This window comes from Musa acuminata, chromosome BXJ1-11, assembly GCF_036884655.1.
Source record: "Musa acuminata AAA Group cultivar baxijiao chromosome BXJ1-11, Cavendish_Baxijiao_AAA, whole genome shotgun sequence".
Taxonomy (NCBI): domain Eukaryota; kingdom Viridiplantae; phylum Streptophyta; class Magnoliopsida; order Zingiberales; family Musaceae; genus Musa; species Musa acuminata.
Window position 1 is genome coordinate 3,011,002 of NC_088337.1, and position 24,386 is coordinate 3,035,387.

General features: G+C 39.4%; 3 protein-coding genes across 5 annotated transcripts; 2 read left to right on the forward strand and 1 right to left on the reverse strand.

Annotated features, from left to right (window-relative positions):
* Positions 1–222: 222 nt before the first annotated feature.
* LOC103972872 (subtilisin-like protease 4) lies at positions 223–2,469 on the reverse strand. Its single transcript, XM_065088440.1, has one exon. It carries the CDS (start codon positions 2,467–2,469, stop codon positions 223–225), a length of 2,247 nt encoding a protein of 748 aa, XP_064944512.1.
* Positions 2,470–7,429: 4,960 nt separating this feature from the next.
* LOC135596878 (uncharacterized) lies at positions 7,430–16,313 on the forward strand. Of its 2 annotated transcripts, XR_010481067.1 has the most exons (8): positions 7,430–7,709; positions 8,211–8,277; positions 10,875–10,923; positions 13,197–13,241; positions 14,377–14,483; positions 14,677–14,750; positions 14,841–14,889; positions 15,055–16,313. XR_010481067.1 is itself a non-coding variant. In XM_065089113.1 (6 exons), the coding sequence occupies exons 1-5, from the start codon at positions 7,458–7,460 to the stop codon at positions 14,441–14,443; spliced, it is 480 nt and encodes a 159-aa protein (XP_064945185.1). In that variant the 5' UTR covers positions 7,430–7,457; the 3' UTR covers positions 14,444–14,483; positions 14,677–14,839. The 2 variants fall into 2 exon arrangements, 1 of the variants encoding a protein (XP_064945185.1); XM_065089113.1 differs by lacking the exons at positions 14,841–14,889; positions 15,055–16,313 and having other exon boundaries at positions 14,677–14,839.
* A 1,983-nt stretch (positions 16,314–18,296) lies between these two features.
* On the forward strand, positions 18,297–21,960 carry LOC135585785 (transcription factor EGL1-like). 2 transcript variants are annotated; one of them, XM_009384084.3, is made up of 9 exons: positions 18,297–18,885; positions 18,996–19,256; positions 19,387–19,641; positions 19,790–19,886; positions 20,023–20,037; positions 20,127–20,183; positions 20,272–21,156; positions 21,222–21,650; positions 21,738–21,960. In XM_009384084.3, the coding sequence occupies exons 2-9, from the start codon at positions 19,120–19,122 to the stop codon at positions 21,810–21,812; spliced, it is 1,950 nt and encodes a 649-aa protein (XP_009382359.2). In that variant the 5' UTR covers positions 18,297–18,885; positions 18,996–19,119; the 3' UTR covers positions 21,813–21,960. The 2 variants fall into 2 exon arrangements, with proteins under 2 accessions (XP_009382359.2, XP_064945186.1); XM_065089114.1 differs by having other exon boundaries at positions 18,297–19,256.
* The last annotated feature ends 2,426 nt before the right edge of the window (positions 21,961–24,386 follow it).

Below are 24,386 nucleotides of genomic sequence, written 5' to 3' on the forward strand. Positions count from 1 at the left end.
GATTTAATTGGTGCATGGCCAAAATTACAGAGGCTAAAATATATTTTAATCCTATTTTATATATTTATTATTATACAATTAGTTTTATTACCCTAATTTTACCCTATTTTTAGAAAATGCAATTGTTTTCGGGAATAAAGTTCATTTCATTTCACTGATTTGGCGGTCAAGTCCACCAAATCTCGGGACAAATAATATTTATACAATGAGTACGTGCATGCATTACTTCAAGAGGATGGAGATTGGGCTTCTAACAACGTGCTTCCTCGACACCCACCTCAGTTGCCCACTGACTCTGCCCGATCGACCTCCGCTTCTCCAGAAGCTGATGCTGAAGCTTTTCTTCTGGTTCACCTTCTTGAACGACAGCGTGGTTGGCGTAACGCTCGCCGACACCCCCTTCGGCATGTCGACCTTCACCGCGTAAATCGACGTCGGCTTCCCCACATTGGTCACCGTCCGTGTGTAGCTGACCGACTTCGAACTGTTCGCCCGCAGCTTGACCGATATGGAAGGGTAGTTCAGCTCTCCTTGGGAGATGCTCTTAAGAGACGAGCAGCGCACGGGTTTGCGAGTTAGGGCGCTAACAGCCGAGTCATTGTAGCCGAGGCCACAAAGATACGGAACGTAGTCTTCCTGCGTGAGGTCGTAGACGAGACCTGGATCGATGGCCTGCCGTGGATTCACGTGACCCGCGCCTACGGCGAAGAGGTCGGCCGGGTGGTGCAGCTCGTCGAGGATCGGCCCTCCTGTGTTGTCCGTCACGTACGCTGTCGTCATGATCGCCGATTTGATCGCGGCCGGCGACCAGCCGGGGTGCGCTTTCTTGATTAGAGCTGCGATGCCGGAGAGGTGCGGGCAGGACATGGAGGTGCCGGACATCAAGGCGAAGGCCTGGGAGTTCCACCCGGCGAGGATGTCGACGCCTGGCCCGATGATGTCCGGCTTCAGGATCCCCGGCGTGATTTGGCTGGGCCCGCGGGAGGAGAACGAGGCCACATCCGGCGAGTGGGGCCTGCGCATGACGGTGCCGTGGTAGATGATGTTCGCGATCGGGGTAGAGGTGGAGTTGATGTAGGCCTGGATCTCGAGTCCGTAAGCGTATGGAACCACGGATGTCGGGAGCACATGGTCGTCGGCTATGATCGTGTACCCGTCTACCGGATAGTTCATGACGATCATCCCGGCACCGCCGGCTTTCTTGACGACTTCACTCATTTGCACACTGTCAATGACGCCAAGCTGGCACAACACCATCTTTCCGCGGACGTCCACACCATCTAAGGTGCCATTGATGCACATGTAGGCGCCATCTTTAGCTGTGACGAAGCCGGGGTAAACGAGAGGTAGCATTTTGGGGTTGAAGGAACGCGGCCGGTGCAGTGATTCCCCATAGAGCTTTCGTCCGTTGCCAAGCTTCACGGAGGCCAAGAAGAGGCGGTCTGTGGTGCTCGCTCCCACCGTAAGTACCCACGGCGCATCGTTATTCACGGAGCCAGGATCGGGCCCCTCGTTGCCGGCTGAGCAGCTGATGAAGACACCTTTGCCGATAGCGTTGAAGGTACCCTGCGCGATCGGGTCCGAGTGGAAGGGAATTGGGTCGGCGCTGATCGAGAAGGAGAGCACGTCGACCCCATCGTCCACCGCGGCGTCCATGGCGGCCAACATGTCGTGACCCATGCATGCGATTTCGTCGCACACCTTGTAGGCAGCGATGTGAGCACGGGGAGCCATCCCGGCAGCGACTCCCGGGGCGAACCCGTTGACGTTGGCACGCTTCACGAACGCCCCGGCGGCGGTGCTCGACGTGTGCGTGCCGTGACCTTCTTCGTCGACGGGCGTGCCAGTCGACCGACGGTCGCGTCCGTCGTGATTGATGAAAGACCTTGCACCGATGAGCTTGTTGTTGCAAGCCGACGCCTTCAAGTCGCAGCGCCCCTTCCACTTGGCCGGCGGCGGCGGCATGCCGTGGTCGTCGTAGGAAGGATGGCCGGGGGTGACGCCGGTGTCGAGGAGGCCGATGATGATTCCTTCGCCCATGTTGCTCTCGTTCCACACGCCGTGGCTCCGGAGCCTCAGTCCCAGGAACTCGGGTGTGTGTGTTGTCTTAAGGCGGTAAACACGGCTGGGGTAGGCGTGCAGAAACCAGTCCATCGTCGAGATTGCCTCCACCTCCCTCGGGGTGAGCCGCGCAGCGAAGCCCGTCATGACGTTGCGGTAGGAGTAGATAAGGCGCGAGCGCGGGTCACCTTCTTCAGACGCCAGTCCTAATGGTGTAGCTGCACTCTCCAAGAGAGAGGAGTACCAATCGCTCCACTGTTCTGCGACATCGAAGTCCACCTTCTCGGGGCCCTTGACGTGAACAATGTAAGCCTTCGGCTCCTCAGAGCCGTCGACATGCAAGCCGGAGCGGAGGAAGGAAGCACAGAGGCAGAGGACGAGGGAGAGGGCACGTTTGCTGAGAGACATTGCAGGGATGAGAAGATGCACCACAAAGCAGTGGAGGATGGATATTTAGAGTGCGGCGAAATACTCGATTTAGTGTTAAGTAGCTGTTTGCCAAACCGCAGGAAACTCGATTAGGAAATGGATCTTCTATATCAGGAAAAGATTTGTTTGCGCTGAACCAGAATCTAACAGCTGCGCGGACTGTTTGTGTCGGATTTTTTTATCTGTGCTGAACCAGAATTAGATTTGTGACATGGAAATTTTTCTATGGACATATAATGAATTTTGTTTTTAGATATACCATAATAAGAGGATAGGTTCCATTAAATCTTTCCTGTAAATGCCTTTTTTGTAGTCATCACTTTTTTTATATTCTACTATTGAATCCATTGATTACTATTTTTCTCAATATCCTTTCTTTGTTTTGTTTTATTCTACTATTGAATCCATTGACTGCTATGTTCCTTAAATTTTTTTTTCCTTTGTGGATTGAGTTAACAGTTAATGGCTTAATGAGGATTAGAATTTTGGTGGTTAGAATTTTCTAAGTTTTGATTGTTACTGACTTTTAGTGGTATGCAAGGAATGATATGATTTTTAATAATGTCTAGAATACTATAATTATTGAAATTATTGACCAATTATTATCCCTATTTTGTACTTGTCTGATTAAGCAATAATAAAATTTTATTTTAATTTTAAAAAATAGCTCCCGATCACAATTCGATTTAAAGTAAAATTGAATCGATTATGTGGTTCGCTAGTTGCAAATCGAATTAGAATGGTGTTTTAGTTTTGGTTCCTAGGTTTAAAAAATTAGAATAATTGATTTTAATTCTAATTCGAGTTAGTATGTAATTTTAAATTTATGAGCCTTTCAACAAGTAATGTTAAATTAAGATTTAATATATGTATGGACACCAAAAACATAAGAGTGTATTTTAATCATTTTAAATAATTTAAACTAAAGATTGTATGGACACCAAAAACATAATAGTGTCTAGAAGGAAGTACCTAAAATATAAAATAATAATAATGTTTTGAGTTTTCAAAATACGATGAATAATTAATTTCATATATATATTTCATTTTTAGGTGAAATATTAATATATTCTGTGTTTACTTAAAATTATTTATATAAGACTAATACCATTCTTATGAAATAATATTGCTACATTTTGGTATATAAAACTAAACTATAAGGATATCTAAACTAGTATAATTCTACTCATCACACAATTAATCGAAATAAATTCTTCTTTAGGATTATCTAAATATCCAAGTTATGTTAGCCACTATGAATATTATTTTTTAATATAATTTTATAAGTTATTAGTCTAGGCCACTTTAGTAATTATAAGACTAATATAATAATATAAAATATAGTTTAAAAAATTTTATAATTGATAAAATATTTATTATAATTTATATCTATTAGTCAAATAAAAATTAGAAGTATAAGTTACAAATGATATTTACTAAATTTTTGTTAATCCAATTTATATAAAAAATAGTTCAATACTAATAAAATAATAATTATAATAATTCTTAAATATTATTCAGCATAAAGAAAAACTCATATGAATCATCATATGAATTTATGTGAAAATAATCATGAAAAAAATAAAAAAAATTCATGACTTTATGTGAAAATACATATCATTTCATAATTTCAAGATATATGTATGTGAATAACTATACAAATATCTAAGAATTTTCTAATATACTATATGAGAAAACTATAAAAGAGATTCATAATTTATGAAATTTTTATTCTATAAATGACCTAAATGGGCTAATCAATCTTATTTAATTGGACATCCCAAATTGAGCCAATCAAAATTGGACTAAAATCATTAGGCTACTCAAATTAGACCCAACAATCAACCTGATCAAATTAATCAAAATTGGGCTCAAATTGAGCTTAGATCAAAATTTGATTAAAGTATGTTAAGTTGGTCAATGTTATAGTTGAGGACATAAGTAAAAAATATTTGATTTTCAAAAGATAAAATTATCAAAAGGGACACTAATTAGAATTATCAAAAGTATATTTTAATAGGTAAAAAGACCCTAATATCCTTTCCTCCTCTTAAGTATCAGTATCGTAACTACAACCACTTGACTGACATATATAAATGTCACCACCAGCCTAGAAAATCACTACCATCGTGACACTCAACGCAACCCAATGAGCCCCTTATTCATCGCATTCATTGACATATGTGCGACACTGTTTATCTACTGACTAGTGCCTAATTGCATTACCCACCACAATGATGAGCTGAGAATAATACCTAGACCTTTGCACGATGCCACCTACATCATGTTGTCCCTTACAACATATCGATGTTAAATCGTAAATTGTGATTCCCACTTGCAATCGTCAACCACTTAAAATTGCCACCCTCCTATGCCATGTATGCAACATCACCTGTAGCCTACTTGCGAGGCCTCCCCTTTTTACCGTAACTCTCTTCCGTGACATTAAGTGACCATTGCATAGTGTAGCGCTATCGCATGCAACAATGATGCCACCCAAGGCAACCGCTACCCATGGTGGCAATCGTCGCATGTCGCATCACTGCTTTCACTTAATAGTAGTTGCTGCACATTTCACTACCACTTACGAGTTCCTCATCCGTTGCCCATAATGGTAACTAATGATAATAACATCGTCGCCTACACAAACTGCTACCCATGGTAGGGCTAGTGACCATAGTAGGTTGCCACCCTCCACGATGATGTTACTAATAGCAAGCTACCCACGACAGCCTGCAAACTAAACACGAGTAGCGCGTCATCCTCGACTCTACCTATATAAGGCGAGGAACCTTGCATCGCCCATAAATAGATGACAAAATAAATAATATAAGAAAATAGATTAATAACACAGACGGATCGTTCAAGTATCATGTTGAATTTTGAATTTTGAATTTTGATGAAAAATTTAATTAATGAGTTTATGGACTAATATGGTTTTGAGATAGTGACGTAGGAAATACATCAAGGACTTGAACAATATTCAGGGTTAAACATGACTTTTAGATCTTATCATACGGACGTAACGTGACCATAGTTATTAATATTGTTATACGTTTTATCTTGACATATTTAACTTAGCTATAATTTTATCTATAAATTCTTAACTATATTTATGCTTATTTGTGAATAGTTAATGGCAAGTTTGCATTACAATAATTTATACTCTTGTATGTGACATTAGTTGTATTTATATTTTAATTTAATTATATGTGACATTACTTGTACTTATTACTTTACTTATAAAAATATATTTAAATGTATTATGATATGAAAAGTACTGTAAGCATTTTACGCGTCTTCGAATATATATGAAGCTCATGTAGAAATATTTTGTATTTATGTATATTGATAAAAAAAATTATATATTTTAAGTTATGACTTATATGATTATATCTTAATTTTTCAAATATGAGGAGTAGCTCATTTGTTGTTATGGATCAAATGACAATTAAGAGTCCTGCACACTATTGTACATTCAAATTATTTTATACGTATATCATTTGGAATGAAATGTTTTTGCTGAATTCATTGAATAGATTATGCATATCCTACAGAAATTAATTATTGATTGAATTATGTAATGAATGTATTATATAAGTAACATTTCAAGTTTTAGTGTTGTATTCTTATTGAAAAACTTATAGGTTTGAGACGTTATATCATCTTAGGTTTTTCAAAAATTTGTGGGTATTATAACATACAAAATCAAAATATCTAGAATTAATGATCCTTCCAGGTACTAATTGATCATAGAATAATGACAAAATAATTTCTCACCCGATATAAATACATCTCTTCTACCGAGTAGGATATAATTGGACGAGTTCTAATTAATTGGTAGATTAGAATTTGAATTTAATTAGGGATTTATGTCGAATAAGCCCTTAGTATTTGTTCCTATAAGTATACCTTGAGTTTCAAGATTTTAGTGAGAGAAAGAGATAAGATATGTTTTTCCCTAATGGATATAGAGAGAGTTGCATAAAAGGAGAGTTATTTAGGGTTTATGTGAGAGGGTATATAAAAGTAGTATTTGAGGGTGATTATATCATTTATTTTTTGCTTTCAATGAAAATATGAGAATATGAACAATTATATACCTATACTAGTAAAAGAAAAAGAAATGATGGATACATCGTTGTCACATAATCAATACCTCAATATATAATATTATCATCGAAATAGTGATTTTAACAACGTATTATAAAAGGACTCTTAATATGTGTCACGATCCGGATTCGATGGGCTAATTGGCATATCAATTTCGTTTGGTCTAAACTACCGACCAAAATACTTAAGCTGAAGTTAACAGTAGTACACTCATCAAACCCTTATAAGTCAATCTTAATCTTACCCATTATCAATGTATTAGGGGTGTTATAAGATATGTTCCCAAATATTTGTCCAATACTATTTAAAAATAAAAAAATCTAACAAATCCAAAAACTAATTTAACCACCAAAGAACATTATGAAAAAGTACCCCCGATACAATTTTATAGAATTCAGTATCTCCAAAGTTAGATGAGTGCATCGTCAATATAATGTTATAATTTTAATTTTAAAAATATTAGTCTATTAGTTGATTTAATCCGATTAATCAAATTGACGCTCAATTTAATGTTACAATTTCATAAATAACATGAACCTAATTTTATAAATCTTATCGTGTTGGATCAAGATTTAAATTTAATTTAATTAAACTAAATGAACTAAATAAGTTTTTTTTAAAATTTAATTTATATTTTTTAAATTGTTTAAAATTATAAATTAATCGATTTTGAATTGATTTTGTTAGATAGATCTGAAATGATTCTGATTTAGACTCTTAATGATTAATATATTATAACGGCATGTTAAACAGTAATATTTGACTTCGTTATCTTTATTGTAACAGTCATTTAAAACGTTGCTTTTCTCCTGTATATATGTACGTCTCTCCCTACCTTACCGGACTCCGTTGCGATGGAAGGAGATGGAGCAGCAGCAGAAAAAGCACCGGCGGCAGACGCCGTCGCCACGAGCCAAGAGGAACCAACTCCGTCTTCCTCTTCCTCCACCAAGAGCCCTTTCGACCCCTGCATCTCGGCAGCGGCGGCGACGGCGACGTCACCCGGCGAGATCCTCCGAGCGCTGCAAGTGGTGGAGAGGGATTCCGTCGCCATCGCCGAGAGCTACGCCTCCCTCTTCTCCTCTCTCCGCATCGCTCTCTCCGAGGTCTCGCAACCCTCGTTCGCTTCCTCTTTCGATCAATCAGCCTTTTCCTGGATTGAGTACCCTCCGTGATCAAGAATATCGTGTCTTGCTGTTTGCTGTTAGCTTCCCGTTTTGGGTCTTTCATGTCGAGTGAGCTCTATTCTGTTCCATGTTAATATTTCCCTTCTCATCGGGCTTCCATGTAATTCGCATGGTTGATTCACCTTACCTGCTACAAGTAGTGAACAACTTCTAATAATTAGGGCACAGCGATTCACATATGCTTATCTGAGCATTTTCTTTTAGGTCGGTCGGCATTTGTGCACCTGAAATTGTAGCATAGGAGTTCTATTGATCTAATCTGGCATCCAATTTCCCATTACACTTCTATAGAAATTAATAGGATAAACGATTATGGTGTTCCATAAGTTTTGGTTATTTTGTTGTTTCCTAATCAACCTACTAGACTTGTTGGTTCACTCAGTGGTAGTTTTTCTCCCTAACAGCATGTGCCATCTGCAGGTCACTAGTACTTCACTTGAAAACATGCAATGCTTCAATGATGTCGTTGGCCGCCTACAAGAATCTGGTAATCCTAGTATGCAAATCAGTTCATTCTAAATTTTGTTAAGTATTTAGTCCTTTAACCAGCTTATTATAAGAATCTTTTGGATGATTACTTCATAAATGTGCCTAGTTTGAGCTGGTATCATCAGCTTCTTGCTCATTTTATGTAATGATCTGATTAGGTAACGAAAAAGGGTATCTTCCTATGGCAATTGCCTTGTGCTGGTGCAATTATATTAGTTTGTATTGGTCAATATGGATATCTAGCAGACTGGAGAGGACGGGAAACATAAATATTTTTCTCCATAGATGATTTTGGGTATGTTTGTATGCACTTATGAGATATTGAAATTCAAATTGTCACTTTAAAATATTTGGTTCTTGATTGCAACTTTCTCACATGGCCAAAGTATTGTAACTTCACCTCATGGTCAATTTCAATGGATGCCAATAATTGAGTTGTCAGTTTTAAGGCTTTGTTCTGAGTCACTTCTTACTCTTAGTGATAGGTTTGGGTATATTGTGAATCTTATAAGGCTTTGTTATTCATCTAAATAATGAAGAATGATGCACTCATGAGCCAAAAGGCTTTGTTAGTTTAACATTGCCAACTCTCGATATTAGTTCTCCTGGGAAATTTCTGGATGACGTCATCACATTAGTGGAATGCAAGTTCTCTACAGAATGTACCCTTCAGTTTCCACGAACCTCTATAGAATGTTGTTTTCAGTTAACCCGAGAGGGCAATCAATATATGAGCTGATTATCTCTCTGGTTGGATGATGTTTGCATTTTGCACTAGGTGAACCTTGGCATGCCATTTTCGTTTTCTACAACTAGATATTATATTTGTTAAGAGCCAGTGTTTTTCTTCAATTTAGGGTGTCAAATTATCCCTTCAGCAGAGTTCATTCATGTAACTTGGTTGTCCTTCTCTCCTAACACTGGCATGGAATTTGCAGAAGTTTTACCATCTTATGCCTATGAACCAGTGAGACAGCAGCCAAATTTGTGGTTGTCTTGCCCTTGGAATCCCTGGGACACAGTTGTTGAAATTTCTGGATCCCAAGATATTTTCCTGACATAAAATGAAGCCAGTATGTCAGTCTTTGACTTTAGATGCTCCAGGCTAGAGTCATTTTCAACCTTCTGATTCAGCTGAAACAAGTGTTATGCCATTGTGACAAAGAGATGGTGTTTGTTTCCCAGCTTGGTAGATTGAGGCCTATGAATGAGATGAGATCCTTTTCAAACCATTGGCCGGTCCACTCAGGATGTTTAGAGTGTGGACAATCTGGTAGTCTGAGGAATCTAACTGTATAGTTATTGAAGATTTTGATATTTTATTTTGAAGGTAAAGGTCATGTTTGCTTTCTGGTCAAGTTATCGAGCACCAGGACAAACTTGGTATGTGCACTGTCTCCACTTTGTGAACATGATGGAGAGGTTACATAATTTGTGATCTTTGTTACAGGGTTTGGCTCGTTGACATGGTGGACTGGTTACTCTTGTGTTGGCTGTTTGAATAAATATATCTGCCTTTCTGGCTTGCAAAATTATTCCACACATATTCTATGATAGCTTCCAGATCAGTCAATTAAGTCAGACCTGCTTAAAAATGAGTTGTTAGTATACACTACACAGAAAAACAATGATAATGTTGAAAAGAGCTTGGAGGATTGTCATGTGCAGAACTCATTCCGTTTTCCTAGTATAGGCAAAAACAATCCACATACCAAACCTTTAATTTCAGGGAAGATTCCCAATGCCTTGACTTGATATGATAAAGGAGAAGGTAACTGTTCGGGGACATGTGATTTAATGAAATTCTTTTAGTACTACTTGATCGATATCTGAATAAAAAAAAAATTCCCTATAATGCAATGTACCTCTGGTGCCAAGAAACAACTGATATTTGACCAGAAAATGATTTAAGAATGCCTTGAAAGGTATAGGCTGAGTCAAGTAGCAAGATGGATAGGTCTGCAGATTATTTTCAGTATCATGTCTAAAAAAGATGATAGCCTGTTGCACAGGGCTCCAACCAATCTCAGAGCTAGGGAGGGTCACCATTCCTAACCCCATCTATATGCATTAAGACTATCCTGACTTTGAACCCTCAACATGAAGGTCACAATGGAGCAAACTGTGCACCAAGGCCTGTTGTAGCAGTATTATATCTGTGTTTATGTATACCGGATAGGAAGAGTGTGGTCACTAGCCAGACTCATATACCCCTTTGGTCAGTTTGACTTCATTTTTACCATAGCGCTGAATCTTGTACTTACTTTCTCTTGCAAATTTTTTGACTTATTGTTAGTTGTAACAAAATGTTATATACATATATAATATCTTTCAAGGTATTGTAGTTGGAACATCCTTTAGTCTCTTTTCTAGGATGCGCTAGACTCATTGGTCATGTTCACAATTGCTCAAAAGCTGAATTGTGAATAATTTTAAGATTAACATTCGTGTTAGGAAAGAAACTTGTGGAAATCCTAGTAATGCCAGATATAAGTAACTATTTTGTCTTACAGATTATACCAAGAACCATTATATAATTCTTCCATGAATAAGAACTTAGCCAAGGATTTCTTACTCTTGCTGATTCTTTTGCAGCTCTTGATGCCGCAACAAAGGGAAATCGGTACATAAATTCCTGCCTAAGGTGCTGTCTTGTTAGTGACTTGACCTGTTCTTTTTTGTTGATTAAACTTTTGAGACCTTTGATCAACTCGGTCTATTTTCCTTTTTTTAATCCCATAGTTTCCATAAATAACTCTGTTCTGTTTGTTTATTGCGTTGGATATTGATATCTCTAACAATGCATGTTTTGTCTTTCTGTCAATATACTTGTATCAGTTGTGCAATTGTTATTTAATGATATGCTTTATTTTCAGGTGATTAAATTTCTTCCGTAATTTTGGCAACAAGAGTTTCTCTTTGGGGTGTTGATTTTCCATTATTATTATTTGGGTTGTTAGTGTGTTCTGGTAGGAGTTCTCATGTTACATGTAGTTACATATATCACTGCATTTAAGAATGTCATTTGATAATCTGCTTCTTTGATGCAGGACAAGAAGAGGAAAGGATTTTTTAAGGGATTTAGGCTTCTATAAATATGAGAGTAAACAAAGGATCTACTGGATATTTCAATTTAAATTATGAATTTGTAAGGAAAGTGGGTATAAACAGGACTAATGTTTTGGAAAATTGATAATTTAGCAATAATAACTATAGGGAAATGTAAAGGAGAACAAATTGGTGGATTATAAGAGAGAAGAAGATACCTAGAGTCTCATGGGTGTTGAGAGTCACACCAAGTGGTTTTAGTTGCATCACAAGTTCACAACACCACCTCACAAATCATACATGAGAAAAAAATTGTAAGTCTAGTAGTTTTAAAAAACTTCAAACTACACCATCAATCTTAGCTTTTGATAGGTAATGGTCAGATTTTGACCATTACTAACCATTTCAAACCCCGTATCGCCCAATACAGGATCATGTAACATGTACCATCTGGTACACTGTGGTACTGTGAACCCTGCTACTATATCATATGACCACAATGATTGTCCAATAGATAGTCATGATAAGTTCTCTGGTCTGGTGCCATAGGCTGTCTTCAATTGCATCTGATTGATGTTTCCTTTTTCCTGTAATCCTGCACAATTGATCAGTAGTCCAGATCTATCGAAAACATTGTCCCTCTTTTTTCTGATATATCTAAAACTCCTTTTTTTAATTTGATCGCTAAAGTTTGTAGTTATTTTTATTATTCCTTTCACATAAGGTTGCAACTAATTGATTCTCTTAGAATCCTGATTGAACAGGGTTTGTGTGTGACGAATGTCTTTGCTTTTAGGCCATCCACTCAAAGTATATGCTCTCAGTCAGACTTTTCTTCCCATATCAGTTCAGTGTCTAAATTTACCAGAATTTAAGTCTTCTTAAAAGGAAAAAAAATATTGGATTCTATGATATTTTATAGCTTCAGTAACATGCTATGACTATTGTTAAATTACAATTGCAACATCTCCGTGGCTACACTTCTTAATGATGCTCCACCACTGCTCTATCATTGTGAATTATGGTTGACAAAGACATTTCCTTTATTTTCTCTGATACTAAGATTATATGATGCATAGAGGAGTTTGTCATAACATTGTTACTTTATTTTTCCTTGAATAAGTACTTCACAACATTAAGCTTGCTAATTGTGGTTGGTTAAGATCCCCCATACTATGCCATCCCCACAACCCCACATCCTCTAGCATCAGCATTGATAAGAGTGGTGGGAATCAAATAACTAGCGTCTCCTCTTCTTCTTTATCCACTTCTTTTGGTTTTTCTTGTTTATCTTTAAAAGAAAGGGTACAACATTCTTTGTATTCCCTGAGCGATGTTGGATTGGTCAGAAATGAGCAGACTTGGTTGAAACTGGATGATCACAATCCAGATAGGATTTCATTGGGCCATCCATCGACCTGTGTGTAGATGCATGTATGCACTATGCAATACAGCCATAATGTTCAATACTTAATTTGTGGTTACAAGAGTGTCTTCCTAGGTAATGCTTGATTGACTGACTAGATTAGGATGCTTTAATAATATGATTTGAGATTTTTCTGCTAAGATTCTATTTTTTGCGTGTTCAGCAGACAATCTGCACTTTTCTTGAACTTGAGCTCTGTCAATTTTAACTATGTGCTTTATTTTTTTGTTTTCTTTTATTTGGGCTTTTTTGTTCCAAAATACGTTCTAGACATATTTTCTCCTCAAAAGTTAAGGAGATAAAACATTTTTTCTGGTTCTACCAGTGTATCTTCTGTCCAACAACATGGGTTTCAATCCAATAAGAGGAAACTTCCTTTCAATTACTTGGCCTTTTTAACTATGTCAAAATTGCTTGGTAAGGTGCTGTGTTGATTTCTGCAGATTGAATGAGGAAATGAAAAGCTTGGAAAGTCTAGCTCTGCAGTTGTATCCTTTGAGTTTTCTTCTCTGTTTATATTCCAGAAAACAATCTTTTAATCAAATTCTGACATTGTAGAAAGCTGATGTTTTCATTTTCTATTAGTAAAGTTGAGTTATAAGGTGCTGGGTTTATGTTTGATGAAGCATTATGGTATGTGCCTTCTGACTTACTATGTGGTCATTCATTTCTCTTCTGTCTTACCGAAAACAGGATATGGTTATGAGATCAGAAAATGGATTCCCAACTATTTATATTAGTTGCAGTAATCATTGCTTTAGAATTACTGTTGAAAATTATTTATCAAGAAGTCAAGTTATATTTATGTTATTGAAAATGATCAGTATGATAAAAGACTGATGCTTTAAGTTGCCACTGGAATGACTAAATATTTAGATGATTGTTGTATTGCAGTAGAATCTATTTGACTTGTAATCAGACTATCAGTGGTCAGTAAATATCATTTCAAGATGTTTGGATCCTTATTTTATTTGTGAAATCTAATTATATAGAGCTGCTTGTACATATAAATGCCAGAATCTGATCAAATGTTTTGAAATCTTGCAAATAAACTGTGCAGCCATAAAGATGTAGATTCAAGCGACTCCAGATTGACTCGCAGCTAAACTTCAAATAGCCTGTAAGGTTGCTTGATGATTTAGAAAGAAATAATGAACAACCCCATGGTCTTCTTACTTTCTAGGATTTTAATCCTTGAATTCTTGACTCCTTGATAACAATCTGATTCATGATACTTGCTAAATAAGAGGCTCAGAATGTCAAAATGATGAGCCTTATGGTCACAGGATCCAAGTTTTTTGTTTCACCAAAAGTAAAGTTTTTTTACTTATCATGGTTTCAGAAACAACTCAAATGTTCCCTGGAAAATTAAACAAATGATATGTATATATTTCATGCCATGTATTTTTTTGAGTGTGTAATTTAAAGGCTCGCGTATACTTAGGTTCACTTGAAATACTTCTCATACACCAGAGGAGAATCTCTGACATGCAGGTGGTTGAATAAGTTAACCAATCCAAAATAAATGGAAATAAATAATTGAGAATGAAGCCTTTTTCTCGTATGTATGTGCTTTTGTATATCTGTTCATATCTTTAATTGGTTTCTTAATACATGTGGAAGAAAGATATTAAGGAAGAACGTGGACAATCTGGATGTGGCTGTAAACCGAGTACTCCGACTTCCCTGAGTCAGCACCATCTGCGAGCATTTGAAGATGAGTTTTATAGGTAAGCTAATATTCTTGCCCTCGTTTGATAAGTTGTACGAGAAGAACTGAGATGTCTTTGATCTGGAAAAATAATATTCATGATTTCATCAGACATGCTTTATTATTATTATTATTGTTGATTTCTTTGAAGTGGTGTTTTCAATACTCTGTCCAACATAGTCTCATGATTTCCCATGTTGCATTTGATGCAGAAGCCTGAAAGATGCTGTGATGGAAGTGCATAAGAAGGATCCAATGAATTGCGGCTCCTGAAACCAAACGAGTGGTTGTATTATCTATACATTCTGAAGCTTCGGATCAGTCTGTTGTTACTCTATTTATCACCTAATGATTGATTTCCCATTTATTTTGATAGCAACTGGCGCTTCCTCGGCTAAGATCGTTGTTCAAGTACATCGACTTAGGTCAGAGACATCTTGCTCTTTTATTCCCGCATTGATAGTGCAATAACGTTCATAACATGCTTAGCAACCAAAATTTAACATAAAAGAGAAAAAATTTCAATCTAAGTGTTTGAATAAAAATGAAAATAATACGCGATCCATTTGTGATCGTGGTACCACTTGTAGGACTGGACAAATCTCCACTCGACCACCAATAGTGCCAGCCTGAGCCAGAGAGGACACTGCAGGGAGATCTCCTCTGGCGACACAAGTTGACGACGTTTCATCTCAGTCAGTGCATGCACTTCATCGTCCCGGCTGTGCATCAGGGTCGTGTATTGACCGGTAGGTAGATAGATAGCAGCCTGCTTGTGAGGTGTAGGATCCAAGAAAACAAACAAAGCAATACAAGTTGCAAAAGTCCAAATAAAAAAGAGGCAGCACTAAATTATATATCACCTACTGATAAGACACCCATGAAAAGGACATCTAAAGATCACCATCATTGATATTGCTACAAAGAAACAATAGGTCATCACCCACCACTTTGAAACGACCAACCATTCTCATGCTGTACCATTCCCTTTCTACACCACTGCTACTTTATCCATCACATGGCAGAACACTTGGATTGACATTTTCAATATGACATGGCCACGTGAAAGGGGCATGGATTATAGGCATTGCTGACAACTTAATTCTCAGGAATCTTAACCTACAAATTGTGGTCCCTCGTAAGCTAATTATGCTACGTGGAGTCATTACCTCTAGCAGTATTCTTCGGCCATTTGTCTCTCTGTGATTGGCCTTTCGAACATAGTTTACTTGGATTGGCGTGACAATAATGCTGCAGCGTAATGGAACCTAAAGGCCCCTTCAATGATCTGACTTGGATATGGACCAAACGGCAATAATGCTGCTCCCTGTCGTGGGGCTACTATACAAAGGACTGTGAGTACGTTCACGAGTGACAGTGCACTGCCATTCTCCTGTCTCGGTAAAATTGTTGCACACAGGTAGAATGTAACCTGGCTTTAGCTCGTCTTGTTTTCTGATACAAGATTCTCTAGGGGATTGTCTGCATGTAGCAGCTCCATCGTTACAGTTGTTGCAGGTTCAAACACAACGTAGTTTTCTTGATGTCTGCAAGTGAAAGTGACATCGTAGCTTTGACCACTGGACCGCTTCATTGAACTTTCATATTGGAGATACAGGTGTCGTTTAAGAGGTTTAGGAATGGAGTCCGTAGTGCAAGTTGAAGTTTCGTACTGGTAGAACTGGACCGCCAAGACATGTGAAGAACTGCTTCATTAAAGGGCTGCTGAGGGAAGATAAAAGAGACGTACAAGTGACTACGTTACGACTCCATCGCATGTGATTGATTTGAGTCAGTGGTCCTTCTGCGGTACCATTGTACGTACTGATCATTTGTTGTTTGACATGCTTTGCAAACATTTTTGATTCATGTACTGTAACTTAATGGTCTTACATAAAAATAGGTGCATTGATCAAAATAATATTTTTTTGTCCAAGAGGAATATGAAGGTAATGTTGAGATAGATGGCTTTATTTTTAGCCATGATCTTTGGGATTGAGCTTACTCCTCTCTCTAGTCAACAGAAAGAACAGTCAAACACTATAAGTAGTTGCTAGTTTGGATCATTAATTTCATAGAATAATAAGAAACCTAGGATTATAACATCTGAATGTCCCATTTCATCTCGATTATCTACTCGACATGACCACAGAGTCCCTGACATGTGATGTGATCGATGGTGCAGCTTGATGCCAAATGAGTGAGAAAGATGCGTCGCTCCTCCGATTCCAACACTCGGTGCGAATCCCAAAGATTCTTTACCTTACCCAGCAGTAAGAAAGTAAATCCACAGGACATGCAAGTTGGACATGCAGTGTAGATTTGTCTCCGCATGAAGACGCAAGTAAGTCGTCGCCATCTTCTTCTCACGGAGAGGCAACCGTTGGACTGGTATGATCCGATCGTTCCTCCACGAAGACGATGGCGTGGAAGATCTGAGGACAGGAGATGGTCCATGTGAGGGAGCTCAGTGCCGCATGCTGGTCACATCCACATCAACTCAGTTCTCTCTCGGTGGAGGCCCCTCCTCGTCTTCCTCCTCAAGGAGTTGTCACTGTTGCTACTGCTGCTGCTCCACTGTTTGGCGTTGGGAACCCAAAGCCAAGCTTTACCACCACTGTGAAGTGTCGGATTAGGATGATGACGTTCTCACGGGGATCGTGGGATCACTATTTCTAATGGTTTATCAACCTAAAAGCTTCTGAAACCGCTACCAGATAGCTCTTTCTGCTTGCAAGAAAGAATACCCTGTATTGACCCTTCGCATACACACATTGATGCATACCTTATGCACTCTTAGATATGACTTTGCAAAGGTAAATTTATGGGTTTTATGGAATCTTGCTATGAAGAAATCAAGTTCGACTATATCATTCTGCAAGTTTGTGTTCCAGCATTAAATACTAGAGGTAAAGTATTTTTTAGGTTAGCATATCTCGTAGCCACACTCCTGGATTATTGAGACCCAAAAAGGAATGCTTAGTGAGCTTCTTACTTGATGACATAATCCTAGTGATGAGGGAACAAGTATCAGCTAACCTGTGTGCCACCATTTGCAAAAGGATAAGAGCATGAAAGCATGACTGTAACCTGCAATGATCAAAGGGTGCAGTGTCTCACAATGATTAAAGGTAAAAAGAAGTCCATGTGCAACATTTAGAAATTCTCTTGGAATCCTCAATATCCAACCCTGAGGAGGAGCAGCAGACTGACAAGAATATATTCTTGCAGGAAGGGGCCTGCTGCATGCTGATGCACGCAGTTCCTGTGGTGAATGGATGAAGGTGCACACTTCGATAGTTCCAGCTCACATTGTTTCCAGCAGGTGAGCTCCACACTCCTTTCTTCCTCGGTAGAGAGAGAGAGAGAGAGAGAGAGAGAGAGAGAGAGAGAGAGAGAGAGAGAGAGAGAGAGAGAGAGAGAGAGGAGAAGGTCATTTGAAATGCTAATAATCTTTTCGAGTCTATTAACAACATTCTTATAGTGAGCTCATAAACTGTATGTAAGCCAAATGTCACGAGTGTACCATCCTAATCAATTCTAGCATAATCGTGCACCTCTCCTCCTACAACTTGTTCTGCTACAAAAGTAATAGAAAATTTAGGAATGGCTGTTCCATTTGTTGCATCTGTTGTATTTTTGATAGATGTTGTTGCATCTGTCGGCTGTGTAGTGTTCTCTACAGGAATTTTTGCTGCAAGTTGTGATCCAATTCGTAAAAGTACCTCAATCATGCCCTCTCTCTCTCTCTCTCTCTCTCTCTCTCTCTCTCTCTCTCTTATACACACATAGAGAGGGGTTTGTTTTATTTGTTGTGCTCTCCCGTGTCCTCTGTCCGATCTGCTTGCCCTTCAATCCTAAAAGGTGAGGGGAATCCTCAGAACGAAAGGTAAAGAGCCACTAAGAGAAGCTTTTACGTTAGGTTGGTCCTTGTGGCTTTTGCTTGGCTTGCAAACCCATTAATGATGTACTGGTGTGCTTGTCCGAGCTGCTTATGGTTAGTAAGAGGATTCACAGCAAAGCCAATGTCTCAGAGAGAGCTAGAGAAGATATCAAACACTGTGTCTATCAGAATCTTCTTTGGACATTCTGACATTTTAGTCTCTTCTCATACCTGATACAGATTTACCTTCCCCTCCTCCGGAGCCTCCCGCTGCTTGCACGAGGCCATGAGATAAAACGTGACCTCTCCTTGGCTCCTTTCAAACGTCCTGCCGTCTGCTCCCCGCAGAATCTGCTTGTTTGTCTTCCGTCAATTTTGTTTGGGACGCATGAGAGACTGTTGGGTGGACTCTGGTGTTTAGCTCAACCAAGATGACAGTGGTTTCTTGTCTTCCCTGGATGACGATAGCAGCCAATTTCTTCTCCTTTTGAGAGCGACGAGCCTCAGTCGTGCCAGAGAAAGAAGACAACTATACTATGTATGATTTCTCTTTCAGATTAAGCTCCACAAACCTGCTTGTTAAGCTCAGAGCCCCTCGGCTTCCGTCATTGTCACTGACCTGACCAGTGAAGGTTTCTCGATTTCTAGCTCCATGATAGAAGGAGATCCTCCCTCTCACTGGGCTCGAAAACATGGCGTGGAGAAAGCAGCGCTTGCTCTGAGGTGATAGTACTCGGTGGCCTTTGTTGGTGTGCTAGACGGAGATCAGGTGATGTGTAGAGCAATGGACGTAGGTACCATCCATGAAGCGTTGTCGCCGAAGCACCTCAGGAAGCAGCTCGCTGCCACAGTTAGGGAGATCCAGTGGAGCTATGCAATCTTTTGGTCTCCCTCGACGGGTCAACCAGGGTAAGGAAACTGCTCCAACTCGCTGGTGACACGCTCGAACAATTGTACTGTCTTTGTTCGATGACTGCCTTTTGGTTCCGACTGTGTTCTTCGAGGATAATACTCCAAATCTCTCTGCATCTTCTCTCAGTGTCTTGGCGTGGTCCGACGGGTACTACAATGGTGATATAAAGACGAGGAAGATGACGCGGCCAATGGAACTTAAAGCCGATCAAATGGGCCTTCAGAGGAGTAAGCAACTGAGAGAATTGTATGGATCGCTTTCTGCGGGAGATAACAATCAGCAGACCAGAAGGCCTTCTGCTTCACTGTCTCCTGAAGATTTAACTGATGCAGAGTGGTATTACTTGGTTTGCATGACCTTCACATTCACTCCGGGACAAGGGTACAGTCTCTTTCTCTCTGCCATTAGTTCTTTGAGCTCATGTTCGACCGAACAGAGTTCATAGCATAAGAAGGTGTAAAAGTGAGCGGAAGCATTCTTATCTGCTATGTTAGATGTTGATGTCAATATCATTCTGCTTCTATTTCAGATTGCCCGGTAAAGCCTTCGCGACCAATCAGCACATCTGGTTGAACAACGCTCAATTCGCGGATAGCAAGATCTTTTCGCGCTCTCTTCTAGCAAAGGTAGATTACATAGACCTTATTTAGGCTCTCCGAAGTCGTAGTTAGGTCAACTCTATGATTATATTAGTCCCAACAGAAGCTAATGTTCGTCTACTTTTCATTTCTGATATGTCGGCCTCCGGCATGGATCATTCAGAGCGCATCTATTCAGGTAGGATCGTGGTCTTGGTTTCCAGTTGATCTCTATGTATCTGTGTCGATTTCACATTCGCATCTGCTCCCGTTTCGCTCCTTCTGCAGACTCTGGTTTGCATCCCCTTCGCCGGCGGCGTATTGGAGCTCGGAACAACCGAAAAGGTGAGTTCAATCGATCGGTTGTTCCTCTCTTCGAGCTAGACTTCTCATACAGCTACGTCTCAATTAATTTGATGTCGCTTATTCCAAGGTTTTGGAGGATCCTGCTCTCATCAAGCAAATCTCAAGTTTCTTCCGGGAGATGCCGAATCCGGTTGGCTCCGAGAAATCGGCATCCAGTCCGCAAATGACTGAGAACGATGAAGACATCCTGTGCCCCAGTCTCGATAATGATGTGGACAGTTCTATGGCTTTGGAAGAGCATGATCTGATGAGTGGTCGTCAAGCGGCATCGGAGAACGATCCAACGCATCTTCCGTTTGGTCTTGGTTCATATGCTGCAGCTGCTGAACACGCACAACCGGTCCAAGACAAGGTTGAGGAACCAGAAATAGTTTCTCCTGATGACAGTTCGAATGTGTACTGCCTCAATCAGCCGCGCGAAGATTCATTCGGGACCGATGGATTGACCGGCATATCTCGGACTCAGAATCCATGGCTTGGAGCTTTGAACTCGAATGAGTGCCTCCCGATGCCATGTGTCGGTGCCCAAAGAGTTGTCACTTCCGCGAAGAAGGAAATCATAAGCAATCAGATGCTTGATTGCATAGAAGAGGGCAACTGCAGCAAGCATAATTCGCTGGAACTCGACGGCGACGACTCGCGTTATGCCAAGACGGTAGCAGTCATCTTAAGGAACTCGAAGCCAGTTTTGTGCTTCCTGACAATTTCTCATGAATCCAGTTTTGTTGTCTGGATAAGAGGTTTGAGCACTCCAAAGCCATTCACTGGCACGCCTCAGACTCTGCTGAAGAAGATTTTGATGGATAGAAGATGGTTGCACGGCGGTCACATGGAGAAAGCTTGGAGACCAGAAGGAGAGTCTGGTGGAAGCTATTTATTGTCCGAGATGAGAAGGGAGAAGCTGAACGAGAAGTTTGTGGTTCTGAGATCATTGATTCCTTCTATCAGCAAGGTAATCGGACCTGTTTCTTCTGGCTTATCTGCGTTCTCTCATAGTGCTGTTTCTTCCTTCATCAGGTCGACAAGGCATCCATCCTCGACGACACCACACGGTATCTGAAGCAGCTGGAGAGACGAGTGCAGGAGCTCGAATCCTGCCGGGAGACAGCAGAGCTCAGCGGCAGAGACAGAAGGAAGCAGCATCCTGACGTATCAGAGAGAACATCAGACAACTACATCCACAGGGAGATCACCGACGGCAGGAAGGCGTCGGCCAACAAGAGGAAAGCACGCGACATGGACGAAGCAGAGGCCGAGCACGAGCACCACTGCGTCGAAGTCAGTGTGACGATGAAGGAGAAGGAGGTGGTGGTGAAGATGCACTGCCCATGGCGGGAGTACCTGCTGCCGGAGATCGTGGAGTCCATGAGCAACCTCCATCTGGATCCTCTGTCGGTGCAGTCGTCCACCGTCGACGGCATGCTTGCGATGACGGTGAAATCCAAGGTTTGGATCCACCCAAATCCCACACAACCAAACCGCATTCCCTGGTGTCCTCTTGGGTTGCTGACATTCTTCTGGTCTTCGCTGCAGCTCCGAAGCACCACCGTGGCATCTCCGGTGATGATAAAGCGATCGCTTCAAAGAGTGATTGGCAAATGCCTGTGATGCTTTCGGTTGGTTGGTGACGACTCTCCATTGGCGGCTACCGTACGATGCGGACTTCAGGTGCCCGCTTTGAGCAATGGCAACATTAGCATGAGAACTGAAACCTGTAGTTTGAGTAAAAGCATGAATCGATGTGCCTTTTGTAGCAGACCAATCAAGATTTCAGAACTAACAATTAGCTCTGCATATATTCTATTGGGCTTTTACGTATAAACTGACATAAATCTTCCCACCGCCTCCCCTCTCTCATCAGTAAAGGAGAGGCTGAGTGGGGAAGGAAGAAGAAGAGGAATAACGGGGAAGGAAGAGGTGAGAAAGAAAAGAAACATAAAATAAAGGATCGGGTGTGAGAGCAGAGAAGAGAAAGAAGAAACAGAGAGAGAAGAAGAAGGAGAAAGAAAGGGAAGGGAGAAAGGAGAGAGAGGAGGGAGATCTCGGCTGTGCGAAGATGAGAAGGGAGAAAGAAGAAGAAGAAGAAGAAGAAAACTGAACAGAAGAGGAGGAAAGGCCTCAGCAGCTGTGGAGAAAGGAAGAGCAGAAGAGAAAGAATTAGAAGAAAATTATGGATGACTCCATTGGATATCAAATGAATTAAGTTCCATCAAAATTATATTAGGTATGGGTTTTATTTATTTATATTAATTATATTTGTATATTAGATTATAGATTAATTAATTTTGATGTTCTTAGTCAATTTGATATCTATGTTATCAATGAAATAAAAGAAGAGAAAATTGATTGTTTTGAGAAAAATAAGGAAAAAAATATTTACATGCCATCAGGATAAATAAATATATGATGATTTCGTCTCGTTTATTTTAAAAATATTAATATATATATTTGATATTTATAAATATATATGATTTATTTAATTTAAAAGTCAATTTATTATGTAAAAATTTAAATACTGATAGTTTGAAATTTTTTTAAAGTATTTTTATGAAATTGAGATGAAAGATATGACTCTCTCAAAACAAAACAGTAATTATTATTATTATTTCGTGATATGATAGTTGTTTGATCAGTATAAATTACTTACACTTGTAAATCATTAGCTATATTTATGCTTGAATTATGAAAAGTAATAGTAGTCTTTACACTATAATATTTAAGGTTTGATATGTAACATTTTAACTATACCTATGATTTTATGATGAAAATATATGTAAATACATCTTGGTTTGAAAAGTATTATTAAGAAGTCATGGGAAGATATTTAAATATTTTATATTAAGAAGGTATGATTTTGAAGTGCATGGGACGTTTAAATTTTTATAGATTGTATGAGCATTAAAAAAAGTATTTGATATTCATGCATATTTCGAAAGTATATATTAAATACATAAAAAAAATTATATATTTTTTTAATATTTATTTATGATAATTTTTAACTAACATATTATTCAAGATGCTTAGCTATGTTTTACTCATATAATTATCCTTTAATATTTTAAAGTTGCTCAAACAAATATGAATTAATTACTCATTGAATATTATGAAATTTTAAGGAATTATTGAATCAATTGTATGAGAGGATTGGTTGTAGATTGAGATATGTTATTAATGTCATATCTATTGATTAATTATGAACTAAATTATATAATAAATATTATATGATAGGTAAAATAATGGCACTGTCAACTCACCCTATCACGAAGAAGTTACCTCAACCATAGCTAAGGGAAGGCTTACATGCATGCATTGAAGCTCGACGGCATGGCACAACTTTCCTAATCCTATCTTTCAAATGAACGACATACGAAGCTATCCCCTACTTGTCCCGGATAAGCCACAAACCTCGACAAAGTATATCATCATAGGTGTTCTACCATGACGTTGTCCTTCAAAAGAACACAATCATCGGCTATCACCATCAATGATCCCTTAGTAAGGTAAGGGACACCCTAACTCATCGTTAGCTTCATGCCACCGATCGCTCAGGTATAAAATCCAAGCCCTCAGGCTAAACGAGAGCAAACAGACTCTATCTCAACACTCTTGAGCCTTATTGAACCCCCTTCACTTTATTGACTTGAGCATCGATAGATCGGATCAAGATATTCCCCTATATCGATCGCTTGTGTAGGATCCAAGTACATCTAAAGAGCACCTTAGAGTAACGCCAAGCGTTTTTGGAAGGTCAAGCCAGGGATATTCTTGAACTTCCTTTAGCATACAAGTCGTACCTCGGGAGTCAACCATTAGGAGTCTCCAAATGTCTTGGGAGTCTACCTACCTCCTTTGTTGTCCGCTCGAGTCATCTCGTTCTTTCCGACGTGGGCTCTTATGATGAATTTTTATGTTTTCGATATTGAATCGGGCCGTGTTAACGGTAAACAACACCAAGATAATAATATTATGTAAAAATATTTTAAATTATATTTTTATAAAAGAAATTATAGGATTACGACATTACCATCCCGACTTTCCATCGCGTTAGGAGCGTTAAATCTCATGTACAGGCCATCGAATAACTTTTGTCTCCTTGAAGCCGCCCCGTGGCCGAAAGGTCCATAAAAGGACAAGAAATGGACGGTTCTGATGGCGAAATGGCCGTCGGGCCCACTTCACGTC